Source organism: Passer domesticus, chromosome 30 (genome assembly GCF_036417665.1).
Source record: "Passer domesticus isolate bPasDom1 chromosome 30, bPasDom1.hap1, whole genome shotgun sequence".
In the NCBI taxonomy this organism is placed as follows: domain Eukaryota; kingdom Metazoa; phylum Chordata; class Aves; order Passeriformes; family Passeridae; genus Passer; species Passer domesticus.
The window spans coordinates 1,696,922-1,721,204 of NC_087503.1; the positions used below are offsets into that span (position 1 = coordinate 1,696,922).

At 50.2% G+C, this 24,283-nt stretch overlaps 1 protein-coding gene and 1 pseudogene across 1 annotated transcript; one reads left to right on the top strand and one right to left on the bottom strand.

The window, feature by feature from the left end:
• LOC135287561 (zinc finger protein 345-like) overlaps positions 1–24,283 on the top strand; it is a 737,501-nt pseudogene that overhangs the window by 148,850 nt on the left and 564,368 nt on the right.
• Positions 5,413–6,149, bottom strand: LOC135287515 (olfactory receptor 14J1-like). The gene has a single exon (XM_064400809.1). It carries the CDS (start codon positions 6,147–6,149, stop codon positions 5,562–5,564), a length of 588 nt encoding a protein of 195 aa, XP_064256879.1. The 3' UTR covers positions 5,413–5,561.

Consider the following 24,283-nt stretch of genomic DNA (forward strand, 5'->3'; position numbering starts at 1 on the left):
TTATCTCTGAGGTCTAAGCATGTGGGGCATCTGCCTGCATCTGTCAGCCGCAGACTTTGCAGAGCCCGGGCTGCAGAAACCCTCGGGGTTCACAAGCACTGACAGTGATTCTGGCAGCCAGCGCCGCCCTCCAGTGGGGGTGTTTGAACTCCATTCTACAATGGCTTTCTTTTTCGGGCTTGATAAATGCATTTAGAGTGCATGGATGGGCATCTAACCCCATGGCTCCATCTAAATTCCAGAAAATCATTCTAAAATCTTCACAAACCAGGACTTACATATTTTGAGGAATTACTTGGAAAAAATAAGGGACTCTGTCAATATAGAAATATTGCTTCTAAATTTATAGACAGTTTTATGTCCCATGCAGTCATTTTGAAATGCTCTACAGAACTTGTGGATCAGCTATAACAGGAATCTCTTCAGTGAACCTTCAGTGAGAGCAAAAGGATTTCATTCCTTCATATACTGAGCATTCAAACTATGATCTACCACAACTCACTCCAAATAGAAATACAGGAAGGTGAGGTTAGAAACAGAAGCATTTTGCCATAACTTTTGCAGATCTTTAAAACACCATTAGGAGAAATCAGAATGTTGTCAGACTATTATCCCAGCAGATTTCTTCCAGTCCTTAGAGTATAAAAAAGAATAAAGTTCTTACAAATCCAAACACCCTACAGCTCCCTCAAAACATGAGGAGCTGTTCATCTCTAACCATGGAATTCATGCCACAGTCTTCACATCATGGGGATATACACAATTATGTCAATCTCCCTCAGAAAGAACTGGAGTCCTTTCAGGCATAGCTGATTTTAATTGATTATGTCATCATCTTACTTCTATCATTCATCTAGAAATTCCTGTGAAGTTTCAATCCAGGATTGCAGTCAAAGACAGCATTAATACAACATTGAGTTAGTGTGCTCAAGAAGTTCCAAAAAACAAGTTACAGAAAGATTAACTTAGCGCCATTTTCTCTGTCTTTACTACCAAGGGAAAGGCTTGGACAAGAGGAAATAGCCTCCAGTGGTGCTGGAAAGACCAGGACATTTCTCCAGGAAAGCCTTTCAGGTTTCTTCTCTGCCCATAGCCCTGTAACCTCACTGTGCCACAGGGAACATCCCAAGGAGACAGGGAAATGCATGGGATTTACGGAAAATGCAGACAATGGGCCTGCTCTGTGTCCCATGCAACTCCCAAGGGCTGCCAAGGGACACGGGGCTGCAGTGACACGCTGTCACCATCCGCTCATACAAGCGGGACTCGTGATGGTTCGTTAACTGATCTCAGAGTGCACAAACAACACCGAGGGGATTTCAGTATTCATCAACACAAATGCACCTTTTATTGAGTGCCCGCAGCAAATGCAATAGAAGGATTAGAAAGGAGATAAAGGATAGAGAGAGAGATAAAGAGAGAGAGAGAGAGGAGGCAGAATATTGCTACCAACAGAGAGACAAAATCCTCATGGTCCGGCTAATACATCCCTTTTGTCATGTGAGGAAGAATCTCAGAACACCTGGTTAACTCAAGGTTCTAGTATAGTCCATTCCTAAGGAGGGAACAGCTCCTGAAATCACTGAGGGGGAACAGATCCAATAAAGAAGAAGTCCATTGATCACTGAGGGGAAAAGAAGGTACAGCCAGTCTGTGTCCTCAGCAGTAGGCGACAACCATTGTCTTCTTGGTCCAATGGCCACACCTGCAGGCAAACATCTCACTTTTGGTCAGGTTGGCTCCCCCACACACCTCCCCCGTGTTAGAGGTTTCAGTCTCCCTCTTTGGCAGAGGGGAGCTTCTCCATAGACAGATTTCATGTCTCAGTCCTTGAGAGGGAGGCTTCACCCATCTCAATCCGTTCATCACGGTGGCTGGAAAGCAGAGGATGGCTCTTGTGTGAGGGGAGGGACCACCAAAGGTTACCCTAGCAAAGTCCAACCAGGCCAAGAGGTGGGGAAATGCTCAAGCTATTGTCACCAAACAGGTGCCAGCGTATAGGGCGAGTCGCCTCCTTGGCAGGCCCTGCCAGAAGCAGGCATTGTAGACACAGCTGTGAACAATCACTTGGCAGGGGAGAACTCTGCTCAGGGGCCTCAGGATTATTTGCCTTCATCCACCACTGGCAGCCCACAATTCCCATCAGGGTCCTCAGGCTCCCCATGTCTGTCCTTGAGACGGTCGTGAGGCAAAGGGAGGGAATTCCAGACTGTCTCTCTCACACATGCTGTTGTAAGTTTGGTCCTATTGGTTTTGGGGAAAGAATGGGGAGTTGTTTTTTGTGAGGAGAAAAGGTGTCCAGGACTTGGTGGAGACGGGAGGTGGACGAGGTGAGGAGTGATTGGGCCAGGGCACCAAGCAATCATTCGACGCCCTGAAGAAATGATTGGCCCAGAATGAACCTGGCTAAAGACCTATCAGAGCGCCTAAATTCCCCCAATCAGTGCATGGATCCAAACCCCACCAATCCTGGACCAAAGGGAGTTATAAAAGGGGGGTTTTTCGTTTGAGCGTGGTTCTTGCGGGTTCGGGGGCAGTGGGATTAGTTCACTTGGAAAAGAACCCAACGTGTTCGCAGCACGTTGTTATTTTTTTTGAGCTGTTGTGAGGGGGTCCAAGCTTATCTTGGACCGTCCGTTCCTTCCAGCTTGTTTTTCAATAAACGAGAGCCTTTTTCATCTTTTTTTTTGAAATCTGGCCTCGTACATTCATTACACTGTGCTGGAAATGGAGTATTGAGACACGTCTAAAAAGACACAGAGTCTCAAGAAAAAAGGGACTTTTTGATAAAATAACAGAGAATAAAAACTATTTAGGGCTGTTTTAAAAAGAATGTGAATTCTAGCTGAGTAATGAACTTGAACAGCACTTAATTGAAGAACAAGACACAATGCCTTTCTGCCTAATGCCTAAATCTAAACTGTGTTATTGAAAGCATTATTATGAATTGTAGTTCCTCTACAGGTTAAAGGACCAATTGAAGTCCTGAGGCCTCAGCACCAGGCCCTGTCTGAGGCCTGAACAACAGGCCCTGAGCCAAAGCTGACCTCTAAATAAATTTTCCCACCAAATGTTATATTTGTATCTACTCATTAATGAATCACTATGAGCAGTATGATTTCTGTATGTGTTCATTGGTAAAACATGGCTATACCTTTCTGTATTTAAAAATCAGACAAGGCCCCATCTGGCCTTGTTTGGGGCTGAATGGTCAAAGTCACCTCCCTTGGTTCCTCCGGGGCCCTGGCCAGGCTTTGGGAGGAACCCAAGAGGAGGATGAAAGCAGATGTTCCTGCACTAGAAGTGCTGTCAGTTTGTTCATTCAGCACTGTCAGAGCTGGGCCCTCTCACAGCAAGGTTGGAGCCTCACCTGTGGCTGGAGGCACCTGCAGGAATTCCCAGTGTCCAGGAATGGCTCTGCAGCCCTTGGCTGGGACAGCTTCCCCAGCTGCTGTGTGGATCTGGGGGATGGTAAAGGCTGAGGGGAACTGGTGCTGGATCTTTCTTAATCACTGCTGCAATCTTTGATCTTTGGTGGTGATGATTGAGTGCATTGCTGAGCTGCTCCTATTGTAATTATTTCCTAATGATTATGTGCTTTACTTTTGTAATTTTTGCAGATTTACCTTATATAAATGACACAATTCCTTCAGTTGGTGTCTGTGTCTTTGGTGCTGACCCTACCCACTGGCAAAACTGACCCTGTGGGCTCCACAGAACCAAGGGGCCCTTGTGACACTGCAGGGCCTCGTGTGACCTGGGGACCATGGTGACCCTGTGGGGCTTTATGGAACCAAGGGGCCATTGTGACCCTGGGGCCTCATGGAACCACGGAGTGTATTCTGACACTGCGGGGGGACTCATGGCGACAAGGGTCCATTGTTTTCCTCTCCCTGGCACTGCCCAGTTCAGCCTTTCCCTGCCCCTGCCCCAGCCCAGCAGAGCAGCAGAGTCAGGTCTGGCCCTGCAGCAGGAACTGGAGGCACTGGAGGTCAGGGACAGCCACTCTGGGTCTGGAATGCTCAGCAGATGCTCAGCTCGGGCAGCTCCTGCAGCCCCAGGGCCAGCCCCGCTGCCCAGCCCAGCAGCAGAGTTGGCCCCGGGGCTCCTCAGGCAGCTCCTGCTGGCCCAGGGACAGGGCAGCCTCTTGCCAGGGCTCCTCTGCACACCCACGGGCTCCTGCTCTGCTCCTGGCCCATGCCAGCTGTCCCCAGAGCCTTTCCCAGGGGAACACGTCTGTGCTGGCCCCTGCAGCCATTGCTGCAGCCCCTGCCCTGCTGCCCAGAGCCCCGAGCTGGGGCTGCTGCTCTGCAGAGCACGGGGGCTGTGCTGCCCGGGGCCCTGGGCTGCCTCTGCTGGGCTCTGCTGCTCAGCCTGGCACACAGAGGCAGCTGATGGTGCTCCCTGCACTCACCCCCTCCCACACAGGCTCTGGGGGCCATGCAGGGGGCTCAGAGGTGCCTGCCTTGTGCCAGGGCTGCCAGAGGGGCTTGGGACTGCCCTGGATCCTCCTGGGGGAGTTCCCTGAGGCTCAGAGCAGGCAGTGCCCAGACTCCTTTCCCTGGGCCTGCTGTGTCCCTGGGCTGCAGAGCTCTCCTGGCTCACAGCAGACATTCAGTCCTGGATCTCGGGGTGACCCCAGCCTGGCCAGGCCTGTGCCCAGTGAGCTCCACTCCCTGCTGGTCCCTGGCACACCCTGTCCCTGCAGGTCCCCTGTGTTCTCCTGGCAGCTCCCAAGGCCCTCCAGACAAACCTTCCCCTGCCATCAGCCCTGGCACAAGCTGCAGAGCCCCAGCAGGAAGGTTCAGCACAGACCATTCAGCATCTGATGGGCACTGGCCACCAACAAGCAAAACCTGACCCAGACCTGAGTCCCCTGAAGGCCCCAGTGAGACCCTGATCTCATCCCACTGAGCCCTGGGAGAACAAGGAACACGAGGAGCCTCTTGAGAGTCCTGAGAGTGACTCTGGATAGGAGCAAAGCCTTCCTGCCCTGCGCTCAGGAGATACCCTTTGCTGGTGGAGCTGCTGTGCTGGAGCCCAGCTGTGTCCCAGCAGTGCCCATGGCCTGTCCCTGCCTGAGGCCACAGCACGGACACACAGCAGGACAGTGACCAAGCTGCCAGAGCACTCCGGCCTCGCACCCACAGCAGGGCTGGGAAGGGGAGTGTGGAGCTGGGAGGAGCAGATGTGGAAAGAGGCAGGGCCATTGTCCCTGGCCGTGCTGCTGTGCTGGGAGCCCCTTCCCTCCACCTCTGCTCACAGGCACTGCCCCTGCAGAGCCAGAGAAGGGCTGAGGAAATGCCTTGAACACACAGGTCAGGACAGCCACTTATTTTTATTCAAATACAGAGGGAACAAGCCACCTAAAAGCCTTTGTGTTACAAAAGAGAAGTGGAAGTTCATGTAGAAATGCTCAGAGTAGTACTAGAGTATATTATAAAAAACATTTTAACACTGGGATAATAATAAGAAAAGGTCCCAGTGACAAAATGGACAAAGAGGAAAAAAAGGCCAAGATTGTAAAGAGTTACATTCACAAGGTTCTGGAGCAGAAAAGTTTAACATTTCTGAAAAGATACAGTCATCATTTTCCTCAGGGTACCCTTGAGCTCCTGGTTCCTCAGGCTGTAGATGAGGGGGTTCAGGGCTGGGGGCACCACCGAGTACAGAACTGACAGGGCCAGATCCAGGGATGGGGAGGAGATGGAGGGGGGCTTCAGGTAGGTGAATGAGGCAGTGCTGATAAACAGAGAGACCACAGCCAGGTGAGGGAGGCAGGTGGAAAAGGCTTTGTGCTGTCCCTGCTCAGAGGGGATCCTCAGCACGGCCCTGAAGATCTGCACATAGGAAAAAACAATGAACACAAAACAACCAAATACCAAACAGAGGGAGAACACAAGAAGCCCAAGTTCCCTGAGGTAGGATTTGGAGCAGGAGAGCTTGAGGCTGTGTGGGATTTCACAGAAGAACTGGCCCAGGGCATTGCCATGGCACAGGGGCAGGGAAAATGTATTGGCTGTGTGCAGCAGTGAATAGATAAAGGCACTGGCCCAGGCAGCTGCTGCCATGTGGGCACAAGCTCTGCTGCCCAGGAGGGTCCCGTAGTGCAGGGGTTTGCAGATGGACACGGAGCGGTCGTAGCACATGATGGTCAGGAGGAAATACTCTGCTTAGAAGAAGAACATAAAGAAAAAGAGCTGAGTAGCACACCCTGTGTAGGAGATGGTCGTGGTGTCCCAGAGGGAATTGTGCATGGCTTTGGGGACAGTGGTGCAGATGGAGCCCAGGTCGCTGAGGGCCAGGTTGAGCAGGAAGAAGAACATGGGCGTGTGCAGGTGGTGGCCGCAGGCTATGGCGCTGATGATGAGGCCATTGCCCAGGAGGGCAGCCAGGGAGATGCCCAGCAAGAGGCAGAAGTGCAGGAGCTGCAGCTGCCGCGTGTCTGCCAATGCCAGCAGGAGGAAGTGGCTGATGGAGCTGCTGTTGGACATTTTCTGGGGCTGCACATGGGGACCTGTTCATGGAGAAAGGACAGTGACAAGTCAGGAGAGGCTGCTTGGAGCCAAACCTGGGCCATTCCCTGTAGCCTCTTCTGCTGTGACTCATCCACCCTTGTTCCTGCTCTGGGAAAACCTTCACCCAGGTTCATGCCTGAGCTCCAGTTGTGCTGGCAGAGTGTGCCAGGAGCAATCAGGGCTGTGCATGGGGGCTCTCAAGGAGCCATCCCTGCCCCACTGCCCTGGGTTTGTGGCCATGGGGCAGATGGACAAGGCTGGATCTTCAGGATTTGTCAGGAAAATCTCTCCTAATGCAGAAAGGCTTGGTTGCATCTGCACTCCCACTTCTAAAGGAAATAGATGCCAGGAGTTGCTATAAGGAATTGTTTTCCTACCCACACATCATTCCAGGATCTCTGAGGTCAGAAATCCCCAGCATTTCTGCTGCACTTTGAGTTGGCCACTGAGAGATGGGAGAGGCTGAGGGAAGGTGAGGGGTTGGATGGGCTTGTTCCCAACTGCCCTGGCTTTGCACCTTTGGCTGCAATCAGAGCACAGTCACACTCCCAGGTCAGCCTGGGATAAACCAGACGCTGCCCAGAGCAGAGGGATCCCTGAGTGTCTCACCCTCTCTCAAGGTCTCTGGACAAGGTGTCAGTACTCCCTTTTGCCAAGGACACTCACAGCTCCCTTGGCACACCCAGCAGCATTTCCTCAGCTGTGGCAGCTCTGCCCTTTTCCGTGGGACATTCAGGGAACTGCCAGAGGCTCTGGCACAGATTTGCACCCAGAAGAGCAGCTCAGAGCCTGGAAGGGCACAGCAAGGAGATCCCCGGCTGTGCCCATGATGGGATCTCAGGGAGGGGGCTCAGCTCATTCCCCTTTCCCATGGACTGCTTTGCCCACAGCCCCACAGGTCCCAGGGAAGCTTGGACACCCCATTCCCATGGACAGCCCTGCCTGGCAGGAATGCCAAGGGCAGTGCTGGACTCAGCTGGTGCAAATGCCAGAGCCTCCCTGAGAGCAGCAGATAACAGTGACAATATCAGGGCAGGGCAGAAACAAGAGAAGATGCTGTGGTGCTGTGCCTGAGAGGGCAGGGCAGAGACAGCCGGGCACTCAGGACAGTGTTCCCGTGCCCAGCTGTGCCCGGCACCTCCCACACACCAACAGTGCCTTCCTGCCCCAGCACTGCTCTGTTCAGCCCCCTCTCCTTGCCTCAGCATCTCCCTGGGCCTGGACATTCCCTCCTGAGAGGAGCCTTGTCCCTGCCAGTGCTCACAGAGCCCATCCCACCCTGTGTGCCCTGGCCCCGGCCCTACAGAAACCTGCCTGTGTGCAGGGCCCTGGCTGGGGCAGGCTCTGTGTGCAGGTGGGCAAGGGCAGCTCAGGAGAGCCCTGCTGGGCCCTGCAGAGGTGATGCTGCTGCTGTCCAGGGCTGAGGGCCCTTTGGGAGGCTCCCAGCAGAAAGACTGACCATCCAAAGGTACAGTTCTGGAGTCTCTGTAAATGTTCAAACATTCCTTTGATGATCCTGTGTGTCCCTTTCAACTCAGAATGTTTTGTGATTCTGGGATTACAATTCCTGCTCTGCCTCTCATTCCTCTGTTGGTCTATAATCAAAAGAGGAAAAATCCCCTTGCAACAGTGTTGGAACATTAAAATAAAAACCAGACCTTTATTGGAAGATTCCAGGTGTCCCAGTGGGGATGGGGCACACCCAGCCCCTGATTTCAACAATTTATTGAGGTTGAATAATCCGGATATTTAACCGGAACATCCAGTAGGAGACTCAGTTGCCCTGGTTACACACCTCTGGCTCAACCCATTGGAGTAGGTCCAGAGGATTCTTTGCCCCACTCTTTGTTATGACTACTCACATGCTGGTAAAAATCCAAAGCGTTCTCCTTGTAGGTCCTCTTCCTGATAATAAGACTATACAGTATTTCAGGACTGTATTTAGACAGTCAGATTATTGTTCTAAAATCTAATAGAAAGGTTGGGTAATGTACTAGAGTTAATTAAGGAGTATGAATATAGAGGTATATAGTAGTAGTTTAATAGAGATAATAAAGAGTTTAATAGATTTAAATAAGGATTATAGTTTTATAAAAGTATAACAGTAATTTACAGAGCTACGAATATATGAAGAAATGTATAAAACGCAAAAATCTTTTTGTCATCACCCCAAATTTCCCATCCCTTTTCCAAGCAGGAAATTGAAAACACTCTCAGGAAAGCTCCTGATCTTTCCAGCAATGGCAGGCTTACCTTCTTTGGGAAGTGTCCTCTGGAGCTGGGCCCAGGCTGGTGTGGAGCTGGGAGCAGCCCTGCCCCACTCAGCCCCTCTCAGCAGCAGCACCTGCCCTGATCAGGGTGGCTCCTTCCCCCCACAGCTTCTCCCCAGCGCTGGGAGCAGCTCCCCGGGCCGGCTGAGAGCTGTCCCTGGCAGGCAGCAGAGTCCCTGCCCCAGCACAGCGCCCTGGGCTGCAGGAGCCTGCTCTGCAGGACAGCCCTGGGCACCCCTGGCTGCACCCGTGGCTGCTCAGCCCTGCAGCAGAGCCTGGCAACAGGAGCTGCCCTGGGCTGTGCCTGGGCTGGGGCAGCAGGGAAAGCCAGCCCTGCCCTGGGGCCACATCCCTGCCCTGGAGCAGCTCTGAGAGTGCTCCTGAAAGCTCCTAAAAGCTGTGGGATGTGCCAGCTCCAGGAGATCCCTGCAGGAACTGCAGCTTCTCTTCCCACAGCCAGGGAATGACTGTTTGAAACCTGGGATGATTTCTGCTCTAGTGAGCCCTGAGCGAGCTCTGCTCTGTGCTCCCAGCCCAGGCTGAGTTTAACCCCTCTGTGCCTCTGTGCTGTGCCCGGGCTGGATGCAGGCAGTGCCCCAGCCCTGCTGGGCTGGCAGAAGAGCTGCTCATCAAGGGAAATGTGCTTTTGAAGCTCTTTCTGGTTACCAGGAGCTGCCTCTGTGCCAGGAGCCCAGCCCAGCTCAGCAACACAGACACAGCACCAGGACATTAATGACCCTCTGGGGCTTTGTGCTCAGGCCCTGAACATCAGTCCCTGAGAGGCAGCTGAAGAAACCTCTCCAGAACTGCAAGTCACAATCCAACTCCAAAGTTTCTTGGACTTTTAATGGGTCCCACTGAGGGACACGACTGAGAAAGTGTCCCCAGGCCCCAGGCAGAGCAGAGAACTGGAGGCAGTGATGCCAGGTGGGGACAAAGAGAAGCCAAGTCTTGGTGGCCTGGGGCACAGCAGGGTCTGTGCCACCAAGGGCTGGGAGGAGACACCTTGTCCTGAGGCCCTGGGGCCTCCTGGCACAGCCCCAGCCAGGCTGGGCACTGTCAGCCCCTTGTCCTGCCCTCAGCATCCCCCCCTAGCCCACATCCCAGTGGCCTCAAGGATCTGCTGGAAGGAGTCCCTGGGGAGCCTTGCTCAGCAATGGCCCTGGGGGCTCCTGAATGCTCCCAGGAACTGCAGGTTTTTCAAAGGACTTTGGGTTTGGCTTTTACCTTGACTTTCTGAGAAGTTTGTGCAATCATGGCCCCAGTTATCTGCTTTAATGAGTCCCTTGAGAGCTTTCTACTGACACTCAGTGCGGCTCATTAATACTTTGAGATACTCACAGTTTTTTAGTGTACTTTGGATTTTCCTTTCAACACTGAGTCACTGATAGGTTTTTGTGCCATCCTGGCTTCCAATTCTCTCCTCCAAGGAGTCCATGAGGAGCCTGTGTTGGGGATGGACCTCAGTGGAACCCTGAGGTTCATGCTTTGAGACACTTTGGGGTTTTCTTCTGACTTCTGACTCCTGGAAAGGTTTGTGCAATCTCCTCTCAGGCCCTGAAGGTCAAGGGCTCAGCTCCAAATGCACCATGGGGCCTCATTAGGATCAAGCAAATCCTAACAAACCATGGCTGTGCCTTGATTTACCTCTGCTCTTTTGCAGTTCTTCAGGTATATTTCTGTAGCGGTTTTGGTGCAGCAATTTGAGATTTCTCAGCCAATACATCAATTATTGTGGTGGGTTCAGTGTTGGCTAATTACCAGTGCACTCACTAGAATATACTTACTCATGTACTGCTGTGAGATAGGATTAGGAGAAATGCACAGCAGGCTCAAAGCTTCAAAAGGGTGCAAAGAAAAGATTATTAACAGTTAATAGAAGAAAGAGTAATAAGAATCAGAACAAAACTTTCAGAACAATTACCCTCCCTACAAACTTTTCTTTCCCACTGACAATGTAAGGAGACAAAACATAAAGTTTCCAGTCAGTTTACCACATCTAGAATAGTTTTTCTTCAGTTCACTTAGGGAGAGGAGTCTCTCTTTCATACTACGGAGACTCATACTTAAGAAAACAATTCTCTCATGGCTCTCAACTCCCACCAATAGCAGCTGCCCAGAAAATCTGCAATTTTGAAGTCCCTGCCATTTTTTACAGCTTTTCCCACAGCTCTGTTTATGGGCCATGTTAACTTATCGGGTATTAGTTTAAACATGAGCGGTTTAAGAGCAAAGTTTCTCTTCATCTATTTCTGAAATCATCTTCGTCTCTGGGAACAGAGGTCTTCTTCTCTCCCTGAGGGCACGGGGTCTCATCACTCTTCTCTCTTTCTCCGTTTAAACTTCTCTTGGAATCACAACTACTTCAACATTTGCTTACTTTAGCATGGAGGCCTTTGCTGAACAAGTCATCTCCCCATTCTTTTCAAAGCATTATGGTGGAAAAGAAAGTTTGATGTATCAATTACATCCATCTCTATACATTTACAAGACGATTCGAGCCCCAAGATCAAAGTATCTCCTAATTCCTCCCATCTGGGTCTTGACTCTTCCTTCACTGAAATCGGTGTCTTCATGTTGCTCCTCTGTGTGCCTGCACTTTGTCCTTTTCTCTCACTCGAGAGAGGATGGAAGCACTGAAAGAGTTAATATCTCTCCCGGGGCCTGCAGATGGTTCCGTGACCCTGGCCAGGCTGGGTCCTTGCAGCCAGAGCTGTTTTACCATGGAGGTTTCTGCAGCGGCTGCGCTGGGGCTGTGTCAGGATGGGCCGCGCTGGGGCAGGGCCAGGATCTCAGCAGCCAGGCCAGAACACAGCAGCAGCACGGCCGGGGCCCATGGCTTCTCCTCCCGCTGCCCAGGGCTTGCGGGTGAACCCCAAGGGTGGCAGAATCTTGGCCGAGCCGGCCCGGCCCGGGGCTGCTCCTGGGGCCCGGCGGATCCTGGCTGGGCCCGGGCTGGCGGCGGGGCAGGGCTCGGTAGCGCCCAGGTGTTGGCAACCGCAGCCATGGCCCGGCCCGGCCTCGGCCCCGCGGCCTCCCCTGCCCTGCCCGGCAGCCGATGGGGCCTGGGGGGCTCCCTGGGAAGGGGCCCGGCCCCACGGCAGGAGCCGCCCGGCCCGGCCCGGCTGAGACGGGGGCTGGGCCCGCCTTGTTACCTCTCTGCTGGCCAGAAGGGAAAGAGACCCTCCCAGGCTTTCTCATCTTTAACATGTGTCTTCACAGAGGCGTGTACAGTTTCCTTAGTGGTTTAACAGACTGTCAGTTCTCAAAGCTAATTACTGATTGTTTTTTTGTCAGACACAGAGGAAACTGCTAGCAGCTTCTCTTACACCATGACTTTCATGATGCAAAACCACCACAACAGCACAGAGCACCGAGCTCCTTTGTCCATATGTAGTGCTCGTGTGCCCGAGGCCTCAAAACCCCACCTTGGGAGATTTCTGGGCTCTCTCCAAGGTGTTTCCAAACAAAAACATGCAGCTCATAGTCTAAGAAAATCACCAGAGGACAGGGCCATCCTGACCTGTCTGTCCTGGCTACTTTTGTCAGGGAGCAATCCTTGGATATACGGAATTTGGGAGGCCAAATTCTAATTTTGGCCATGGCCTTTGGACATGAAAGCGGGTTCTTCTCCATAAGAAGGAAGCAACAGAGCCCCAGCGTTTCCCAGGCGGATGAGGGGTGACCACCAGAGGCCAAGGCCAGCAAGAGATGGCAGGTTTTGTTCTGAGAGATGCCCTTGCATAGAGGAAATTTTTTAGGGAGAGTACCTATTTTGACAATGGGCACCTGAAAAGAGGGATGGTTCTTTTCCATAGCAAGGAAAGCATGGAGCTCCAGCACACCAGGAGCTGATGACAGGCAGCCCTTGACATCACAAGATCAGCCAGAGATGGCCCCTAGGAGGCCAAGTCAGCCAGACCTGCTCCATGTTCCCTCGGTTCCATGGGGCCCTACAATGTCCCACTGGTCCCTTGCTTCCATGAGGGCCTAAGGTGCCCCAACGCCCCCTTGGTGACACAAGGCCATGAAGGGCCCTAATGGTCTCCATGGTTCCATCAGGCCCCACAGAGTCACAATGGTCTCTGGGTTCCATGAAGCCCTGCTGTGTCACCATGCCCCCTTGGTTCCATGGGCTCCAGTGGTGCCGCAAGGATCCCCTTGGTTTCATGAGGTCCCCACAATGTCCCAGTGATCTCCTTGGGAAGGAAAGAACCCGGCCCCAGTGTTGCAGGGGCAGTCACCAGAGGCCGTGTGTCACAGGTTGACAAGGAAGTGACTTTTCTTGGGAATTTATAGTCAAACCAATCATGGGTCAGATTTAAATATTGATACCTGGTGTAACCACAGAAGACATGGACACGCCTCTGATAACACAGGGGGTTAAAAGCAGACAACTCACAGCGGAACTCTCTCTTTTATTCCAACCAGTGAAGGGTTCAAAGCTCCCCTGCCCAGCCACAGGCCGGGTGGGGCAGGGGAAGCCATGCGGCCTGGGCTGAGGGAGGCCGGAACCCCGGACAGAGAAGGGGTGAATGGAGTGGAACTGGGCACGGCCCCTGTAGGAACAGAGGGGTGGAGAAGCACTGAGATGTCCTGGGCAGCTCCCCCAGAGAGAGCCTGACCCCAGAGAGAGAGAGCCTGTGCCACCTTATGGTTTGATATCATGTGCTGACAGCACTGCCGGCATGGGGAAAGAGAAGGGAAGTGGAAGGTGCCCAGCTGTGGGAGTCCTGGGCAGGCTGCTGTGAGATTTCAGCCATCCTGAGGGCAGCAGAGCCCGAGGCTTTAACTCTTCCTTAGATAAAGAAAACTTTGTGAAACACTAATCCTTGATCTGAAAGAGAAGAGAGACAGCCTGGGACTTGAGATGTCAGGAGAATATTGGAAGGAATCCTAGGTGGGAAGAGATGATGGAGTGGCCTTTGGCTGGACTTTTTCTTCTATAGCCATAGATAGAACCAATTTTCCTGTAACATAGACACTGCATATAGGGGGAGGCAATGGCTTGAGCCAAGAGAGTGACCTATTGCAGTGATTGCCAGTGCAGAAGTGAGTGACCTGCTGCAGTGATGCCATGTGAGGAGCGAGAGTGACCTGCTGCAGGGACACCATATGCAGGAGTGAAGTGAACAGAGGAGGGTGTGGTGGTGCCCTCTGTCATCAGGGAAGAAGAAGATCTCTGTTCAGAAGATCCTTTGCCCCAGGGGAGGTGAAAATGGGGGGGACTGTTGTCCCAAAAATGAGAAAAACTGTCATTCTCTGGTACTTGGCAAAGCATCCTTAAAAGGAACCCTAGAAGCAGTTATGGTCCATGGATGGTGGTGAGAGCATGGAAAGAGGAGGTCAAAATGGCAGATGTTTGACATGGAAACAGAAGAGGTTTCAACTGTGTTTCCTGGAGAAGACTATGGTACCAGCGAGACTCCTCTCTCCCTTGAGGAACTGAGAATTGATTATCTGAGGGGTGGTAAGGAACTGAGAATTGATTATCTGAGAGGTGGTAACTTGACTGAGAATCCAAGGTTTTGTCTCACTGTGCTTTGCTGGACATTGGGTAGGGGGAGAAAGAATGTTTTGGAAGGTTTTGGTTTGAATTTTGTGTGTTTCTTTTATTATAGTTGTAGTTAATAAAGTGTTTTCCTTTATTTCAAAGCTTGAGCCTGCTCTGCTCTGTTTCTGGTCACATCTCACAGTAGCCATTTGAGAAAAATCTATTTTCATGGGTGCACTGGCATTGCTCCAGCACCAACCCATGACACAGAGAAAGGCCAGAAGGGCAGAGAAGACACCAGGAATTGGTCACATTTTCTTCTGTCACAGCCATGACTCAGGGGATAGGATTAAACCTAGAAAGGCTCAGGCATGTTACTGACCTCCTGCTGCCTAAGGAAAGAAAGAGAAATGAAGATAATTTTTCCCTTTTTGGTTGTCCAGTTCAAAAAAGACACTGAGTCAGTGAAGAAGGTTGGGAAAGCTGGATATACAAGGATTCACAAGGGGAAGCTGGGAGGAGAAGATGTGCCCATTCTCACGGTGGAGGAAAATCCTGTAATTGGATGAAACTCTCTAAGGGAAGGATCCCTTAAAAGAAGATGGATCCCAGCTCTTGGAGATACTAAAATTTTGACTGGAAATTGGGTGACCTGAACAGCTGGGCCCTATTTGGAACAGGTTTTTGGACTGGTTACTTCAAAAGAGGATATCCAATCTAAATTATTCTGAAGTTTTACATTAAGGGTTCCCTCTGAACTGGGTCACTTTCAGGTTTCCTGCAGTCAGGATGACTCCAAGAGTCTTTTCTTCCTGATGGTCGAAGAAGGAGTCGGAATTCCTTGGCTCTGGTTTTCAAGGTTCTTTATTGTCTCTTACCTAAAACATTCTTTTTCTGACCTGCAGAGGTCTGTCTAGCAGACCTATCCGAGGCACACTGCCCGCCCTTGGGCTGGTGTCAACATTTTATACTAAGAACTACGTGTACTTTATTTACCATTATTTTCCAATACCTATCGCCTATGTTAAACTGTCAACTTCTACCCTAAACCGATCCAAAAGTGCCAGCATCACCAGGAAGATGGAGGCTAGGAAGAAGAAGGAAGAAGGACAGGACCACACCCAAATCCCTCCATCTTGCCTCTTAGACCCCTATAGTAAAATCCCTACAATTCCACTTTTCACCCCGTGATAAATTCATTATCATTCTACTTAAAATTTTGTGACTTGTAATTCTTCATACAAGGTTGGCAATTTGCTCCATGAGTTAAAATCAAAATCCCAAGTGTCTTTGGTTTCCTGCCAGGACTCCCCAGCCCCCTGCCAGGAGCTCGAGCCATCCAGGGCAACCAGAAGGGTGTCCTGGGTTTTGACATCTCCCCCTTCTCTTTGCACCAAAAACACATCTTTGGCAGCCTTATTCAGGGCCTGCCGCATGCACTGAAAAATGCATGGCACAAAGAGCAGAGGAATTACAAATCCTACTAAAATATAAAACCCTACTTTTAAAAGTTCCCTCCATAATGAAGATAGATTGAAGTAATCAAACACACCATCCAAACAAGATCCAGTAACTTCTCCAAGTCTGGTTATACCTTCTTGTAATTGTTTTATGTTTTCATGCATAGATTTTGAATGATCTGACATGTTCATGCAGCACATTCCCTCAAGCTCTTCACACACGTGCCCACATGCCAGCAACAGACAATCAATTGCTGCTCTGTTTTGGAGAGTTGCCTGCCTCACACTGTTGACATCTGCCAACATGTCAGCGCAAGAGAGATGGCACGAGCGTGCCCACTCAGCCAGCAACCCATTTGATCCAACTGGGCCAAGGCTATTCCCCATGCTACCCGTGGTGAAAAGATTGCAGCTGAAATCCTCTGAGCCTTGTTCTACGCGCGAACTTTGTCGTCACAATTTGGATCATATTGTTCAAATTATCTTTTCCCTCTATGTTTTTGTTCTTTTAAAAGTTTCAAATTGGGCGTTAGCAATGAAAGCTTTCCAATGCTGCATGGACCACCTTTGGCATTTGCAGGGATACCAGGCCAAATTCTGTCCCCACAGATAAAAAAAGATGTCTTGTGGCAATTGTGCTGGAACTTGGAGGGATGGTTTGTCTGACACCTTGGTGTAATTACACCAAGCAGATGCATTTCTATAAATGAGATGATTTGGGGTGACATCTACTGTTTTGTTCTTTGATTGTGCCACTCCTGAAAGACCAAATTGTATACAAAAGTTCATTTTCATTGAACCAAGACTTTCCAGTTCCTGAGGCTCAAAAGGAGCCATAGGAAGAAACTGTGTCCAAATCCACCATCCGTCCACAAGATTCAAGATAACCTGTGAAACCTTTGATGGGATGTTCTTTGGAATCAGCCATCCACTCACCAGCAAGCCTACCAAGCATGTTGAAAATGTTTTTTTCAGCCTTGAATGTGTCAAACAGATGCTGTCCAAACCCGCTGCATTGGCTAAAGTTTCCCATACATTTTCTTTTGGTTGGGCCATGGGCAAATCTACCTCATTGCCTAAGGCAATAGCTGAGAGAATGAGGCACATGAACAACACCTGACTGAACCCTCTGCTCATGGCTCCACTCCCTGTGAGAAACTTTGCAATGCAATGACATCCAAGTCCCGAAAGAAACCCCAAGTCCATGAACTCCTTATATGTTGGTGGAGGAGGTTTCCACAGTCTTGTCATCTCCTTCTGCCTGTGAGCTTGCCTCTTTATTTCCAGTATCTGTGTATGCTTGCATCTGAGTCTGGTAGGGCTTCACGTGTCTTGCTGACACCCACTTCAGTCCTTGCTCTGTGGAGACACAAGAAAAACCCTTGCCCCACGTAATTAGTTTGAAAGGACCTTCAACTCGTCCTCTCTCCGGATTCTGGATCAAAACTAAAGGATTCTCCCTTAGCTTTACCCGTGTGCTGTTTGTAAAGTGTCTGATAATTGGTGGAGTCAGCTCTGAAAAAGAGCCATTTAGAAAATTCAACACATATAGAGCTTTGTTCAGCTGCATACAAGGTGTTGCTTCTGCCTCTCCCCTTTATTTGTTTGTCCAAGAGGGATTTCAGCATGTGATGTGTTCTTTCAATGATTGCTTGACCTGTGGGAGAGTGTAGAATACCAAAGGTATGTCTGGCACCCCACTTTTTCAGAAACGTGTCAAGCACCTTTCCTATATAAGCTGGTCCATTATCTGCTTTTATTTCTTGTGGCACCCCTAATGATGCAAATGCTTGCAGAAAATGGTGTGTGGCATGTTTTGCCGTTTCCCCTGTAAGTAAAGATGCAAAAATCGCTCCTGGAAAGGTGTTGACTGAGACATGAATATTTTTGAGCTGTCCAAAAGATGGATATTTTGTGACATCAGCTTGCCATAATTGAAGACTCTGCAATCCCCTTGGACTGACTGCTCCAGTGGACACAGGTGGCTGCACAAGCTGACAATCCGGACATGCACTGATGATTTCCTTCGCTTGACTTTTTGAAATGCAAAAGGATTCCATCAATGCCTGTGCATTTTGATGAAAAAGTGCATGACTCAATCTTGCCTGTTCAAAAATGTCTGGTGAAGTTTGTGAAATGGACATTGTCAATTTGTCTGCCTGGGCTTTCCCTTCCACCAGTGTCCTAGGATGAGGTTATGATGCTTGTATCCCCAGTCGTGTGTTCTGTTAATGCTGGATATTATGTTCTGTGCCTTCAAGACTGGCTCTGAAGAGCAAGGTTTGTTTTGGTTTGTTATCAGCCTGCTCCCCCACGGCTGGTGGGACAGAGAGACGGGGCAGTACATAGTGTAGCTTTTGCTTTTTGGCTTTGGTTTTTGCTTTTGCTTTGCTCTTGCTTCTTGCTGTGCTCCTGCTTTGCTTTTGCTTTTTGCTTCTGCTTGTTAGTTAGTTCAGCTAAGCAGTCCACATTTTTCCCTGGACTTTTTATCCTTTCCTTTTTTGGAACCACTCAAACCTGCTCCGGACTGGGATCTGGGAAACACCAAGAGTTTGTATCTTGTGGCTGCAGCAGCTATTCCCAGCACTGGAGGGAGCAACAACAGAGCGACCACTCCCAGGAAAGACTTTCTGAATTTGTCATCCTTTTCAGATCACTGAAAGAGTGTTGTCATCGGTATTTGTAATAAAAAGGTCAGGAGATCTTTCTCCTTTTTTAATGCCTTTATTAAAAAGAATCAGCTCAGGCGGGGAGAAATCGATGGGTCCTGCCCACGCCGCCGGTGCTCCCAGGAGTGGCACGGAGGAGGAGGATGATGCAGCTGTGTCCGCTGGTCTGCAGGCAGAGCTGGGGCTTCCATCCTCATGGGAGATTAGGAGATTCCACTTTTTTGGTCTAACATTCCATGTCCTCTTTCTAGTTAAGACCTTTTCAGGTTAGGGTGAGAGGTAAAAGGATCTTAGCAGATACTGGATTAAGTTCCTCATCTTTAGACATCACTTAGGTCTCTTAATTCCATATTGGCTCATTGTTTTTAGGGGTTTTTTCCTGGAACATTTCAAAATCTGGTGAAATGCATTCGCCTACTCAGCTGCTCTGGAGCCATGTCCCTCTGTGGCCTCACAGTAGGGATCTCGCCACAGTGTTCAGCTCCTGCCTTGGCAAACCACTCCAATACTTGATCACCCTTTCTGTAAAAAAACTTTTTCCTAAAATCCAACCTATATTTCCCTTGGTGCAGCTGAAGACTGTGTCCACTGGTTCTGTCAGTCGTTGCCTGGAGAAAGACACCAACCCCCACCTGACTACAACCGCCTTTCAGGAAGCTGTAGAGAGGAATAAGGTCACCTCTGAGTCTTCTTTTCTGCAGACTAAACAACCCCAGCTCCCTCAGTCGCTCCTCACAGAACTTGTGTTCCTGACCCCTCACCAGCCTTCTTGGCCTGCTCTGGACACGCTCCAGCCCCTCCATATCCTGCCTAAATTGGGGGGCCCAGAACTGGACACAGCACTCGAGGTATGGTGCCAGAACAGGGGAAGAATGCCAAGTACACCAGTGCCAAGTGCAGGGGAAGAATGACCTCCCTGCTGCTGCTGGCCACACCATTCCTGATCCAGGCCTGGAGCCATTGGCCTTCTTGGCCACCAGGGCACACTGCTGGCTCATGTTCAGCCGGCTGTCGAGCAGTACCCCCAGATCCCTTTCTGCCTGGGCACTGTCCAGCCACAGTGTCTCCAGCCTCTGGCATTGCAGGCTGTTATTGTGGCCAAAATGCAGGACTTGGGACGTGGAGTTATTAAACTTCATCTTATTGGATTCTGCCAATCCATTCAACCATTCCAGGTCTCCCTGCAGAGCCCTCCTACCCTCCAACAGATGGCTACACGCTCCCAGCTCAGTGTCATCTGCAGATTTACAAATGAAAGACTCAATCCCCTCAGCCCTGTCATCAATAAAAATATTGAACAGAGCTGGCCCCAGCACAGAGCCCTGAGGGACAGCCCTGGTGCCTGGCTGCCAGCTGGATGCAGCAGCGCTCACCAGCACTCTCTGGGCCGGCCATGCAGCCAGTTCTGAACCCAGCACAGAGTGCTCCTGTCCCAGCCCTGGGCTGCAGCTTTTCCAGGAGTGTGCTGTGGGAGACAGTGCCAAAGGCCTTGCTGGAGTCCAAATAGACACATCCACAGCCTTTCCTGCATCCACCAGCAGGGTCACCTGGTCATAAAAGAAGACCAAGTTGGTCTAACTCGACCTACCCCTCCTAAACCCCTGCTGGCTGGGTCTGATACCCTGGCCATGCTGGAAGTGCTGGGTGATGGCACTCAGTATAAACTGTTCCATTTCCTCACTGGGTACTGAGGTCAGGCTGACTGGTCTGTAATTACCAGGATCCTCCTTCCCACCCTTGCTGTGAATGGGTGTCACATTGGGCAGCTTCCAGTCATCTGGAACCTCCCCAGTGAGCCAGGACTGCTGGTAAATGATGGAGAGCGGCTTGGCAAGCTCATCTGCCCGATCCCTCATCACCCTGGGGTGGATCCCATCTGGGCCCATGGATTTAGGAATATCCAAGCATCTTCGAAATTCTCTGACTGCTGTCTGTTGGATAATCGGGGAACCATTTTGTTCCCTGACCAGCGAGGACATTTTTTCTGAGGACAAGCTGTTCTTCTCACTAAAAATGGAGGCAAAGAATGCATTAAGCACCTCTGCCTTCTCCTCATCTGCAGTTATTAAGTTCCATTATGCATCTAATAAAGGACAAAAGTTGGTCTTACCCTTCCTTTTATCATTCATCAATTTGTAAAAACATTTTTTATTTTCCTTTACAAAAATCGCCATTTTAACTTCAAACTGAGCTTTGGCCTCCCAAATGTTTTTCCTACCTGGTCTAGCAGCCCTCTTAAATACATCCTGAGAGACCTGACCCTCCTTCCAAAGATGATACATCCTGGCTTTTTCCTAACTTTCTCCAAAACTTCCTTCCTCGTCTCGACGAGGCTGGGCATTTCCCTCGTCAACTTGTCTTTTGGCATGCAGGGACTGTCGGTTCTCCTGCCCTCAAGATCCCTCTTTTGAAGCACACCCACTATTGCTGGCCAGGGCTCTATGTACAAATCACAAACGGAATGGGACTGCTGTGGAAAGCATCTCAAGCTGTTTATTTTCTAGCATCGGTCTCATTACATGGTTATGATTTGTGGAAAGAAAAAACTCTGCAACTTCGCAAAAGTTGTAAAGCCGGTATGTTTATTTCAGCACTGGACACGTGGGGATTGTTCCCCCTTAAAGGACACGTGTACCCCTGAGAACTCCCAATCCTTTTTTATCTCCCTTACTTGCGGCCGCGTGTGTCCAAAATCCCCCATTCAGGGCGGCCCCGGCAAGCTCAATGGCACGCGAGCTGCAGCGCTGGGGGCACTCTCCCCTCTTTGTGTGCTGCAGGGAGTGCGCCTGAGGCAATGATGCCTTCTCAGACTCTGGGCTTGCTACGGCAGGAGCGATGGAAAGGCAGACTCTGTCTTCTGGGATAAACTGGGTTTATTGAGGAGCAGGGAAGTGGAGGCTCCGAGGAAACCAGAAGGCAAAGACAAGACTAACGGAGTAATGGCAACTTATAAAGGGAGGTGGATACAAAGCCTGCCCTCCAACCAATGGAGTAACAGGGAGGAGTGGGTAAAGGGATACAGACATTATTGTACAACTAAACACAGGTAACCTGGGGAGGGGCCCCAGCCCCTGAGCCAATCACTCAACGCCCTAAAGAGAAGCTTCTAGATGAAAGGACTGGGTCGTCAAGTGACAGGCAGGGCACCAGGGAGGGACAGAGCAAAGGGATACAATGGCTCTTAGGGCAACCAGGGAGGAGATGGGGAAACTGACAGGGGATTCAGAGGAGGAGGCAACTGAGCAGAAGCACTATTAGCATGAGGGGAGAATAGAATGCACCAATTTACAAAGTACAACTTAAAACAGCTAGAACCAGTTAAAAGCACAACCCAACAGTAAACTGACTGAAAATCTTGTGTTTTGTCTCGTTACATTGTCAGTAAGGAAGAAAAGGTTGTAGAGAGAGGAGAAGTGTTCTGAAAGTTTTGTTCTGATTCTTATTACTCTTTCTTTTAGTTACTATTGATAAAATTTTCTTTATACGCTTTTAAAGTTTTGAGCCCACTTTGCCTTCCACCTACTCCTGTCTCACAGCAGGAAATGTGTAAGTATATCCTAGTGAGTGCACAGATAATTAGCCAACACTGAACCCACCACACTAATTGATGCATTAGCCTAGAATCTCAGTTTGGCAAACCAATACCACTACAGAAACTTTCCTGGTGAACTGCACAAGAAAAGAAGAAAATTAAGACAGGGCAATGGTTTCTCAAAACTTGTTTGATCCTAATGAGCCCCGTGGTGCATTTGGAGCTGAGTCCTTGAACCTCAGGGCCTGAGAAGAGATTGCACAAACTTTTCCAGGAGTCAAAGACCAAACTGTCTCAAGGAATTAATGGGTCCCAGTGAGGTCAATCCCCAACACAGGCTCCTCATGGACTCCTTGGAGAAGAGAATTAGAGGGCAGGATGGCACAAAACATAATCTCAGAGACTCAGTGTGGAAAGGAAATTCCAAAGTACCCTAAAAAATGTTAGTATCTCAAGGAATTAATGAGTCTCAATGAGTGTCAGTACAAAGCTCTCAAGGGACTAATTAAAGCAGATAATTGGGGCCATGACTGCACAAACGTTTCACAGAGTCTGTATCAAAAAGGAAACACCAAGTACCTTAAAATAACTGAAGTACCTTGAAGCATTAATGAGCCCCACTGAGCGTTGTTACTGACAAAGGCTCTCCAGGGACTAATTACAGCAGATAATTGGAGTCCATGATTGCACAAAGCTCTCACAGACTCCAAGGCAAAATCAAAAGCCAAAGTCCTTTGAAAAACCTGCAGTCCCTGGCAGCATTCAGGAGCCCCCAGGGCCATTGCTGAGCAAGGCTCCCCAGGGACTCCTTCCAGCAGATCCTTGAGGCCACTGGGATGTGGGCTAGGGGGGGATGCTGAGGGCAGGACAAGGGGCTGACAGTGCCCAGCCTGGCTGGGGCTGTGCCAGGAGGCCCCAGCGCCTCAGGACAAGGTGTCTCCTCCCAGCCCTTGCTGGCACAGACCCTGCTGCTGTGCCCCAGGCCACCAAGACTTGGCTTCTCTTTGTCCCCACCTGGCATCAGTGCCTCCAGTTCTCTGCTCTGCCTGGGGCCTGGGGACACTTTCTCAGTCGTGTCCCTCAGTGGGACCCATTAACAGTCCAAGAAACTTTGGAGTTGGATTCTGCCTTGGAGTTCTGGAGAGGTTTCTTCAGCTGCCTCTCAGGGACTGATGTTCAGGGCCTGAGCACAAAGCCCCAGAGGGTCATTCAAGTCCTTGTGCTGTGTCTGTGCTGCTGAGCTGGGCTGGGCTCCTGGCACAGAGGCAGCTCCTGGTAAGCAAGAAGAGCTTCAAAAGCACATTTCTCTTGCTGAGCAGCTCTTCTGCCAGCCCAGCAGGGCTGGGGCACTGCCTGCATCCAGCCCGGGCACAGCCCAGAGGCACAGAGAGCTTCAATCAGTCAGGGCTGGGAAGGTGCTGAGAAGTGCCTGGGGCAGAAGCACTGCCAGCCCTTGGCACAGGAACCTCTGGCTGCAGGACAATGCAGCTGCAGCTCCTGGAGTGATCTCCTAAAGCTGGAATATCCCAATGCCTGCAGACACTGTGAGTACATTCTCTGATTGTCTCTTGTGCAGAGCAGCCAGGGGTGCCCAGGGCTGTCCTGCAGAGCAGGCTCCTGCAGCCCAGGGCGCTGTGCTGGGGCAGGGACTCTGCTGCCTGCCAGGGACAGCTCTCAGCCGGCCCGGGGAGCTGCTCCCAGCGCTGGGGAGAAGCTGTTGGGGGAAGGAGCCACCCTGAGCAGGGCAGGTGCTGCTGCTGCTCCACACCAGCCTGGGCACAGCTCCAGAGGACACTTCCCAAAGAAGGTAAGCCTGGCATTGCTGGAAAGTCAGGAGCTTTCCTGAGAGTTTTTTCAATTTCCTGCTTGGAGAAGGATGGGAATGTTGGGATGATGACAAAAAGATTTTTGCATTTTATACATTTTTATATTTATATCTCTGTAAATTACTATTATATAGTTATAAAACTATAATCCTTAGTTTATGATACTCTTTACTAACTGTATTAAACTACTATTATATACTTCTCTAATTATAATACTTAATTAACTCCAGTATGTTTCCTAACCTTTCTCTTAAATTTTAGAAGAATAAGATCACTGTCTAAATACATTGCTGAAATGCTGTATAGTCTTATTATAAGGAGGAGGGCTTACAGGAAGAACATTTTAGTTTTTTACCAGAATGTGAGCAGTCACAACAAAAAGTGAAGGCAAAGGAGCCCTTGGACCTACTCCAATGGGTTGACCCAGGGGTATGCAACTGGGGCAACTCAATCTGCTATTGGATGTTCCTATTAAATATCCTAATTAATCCACCGTAATAAATTGTTGAAATCA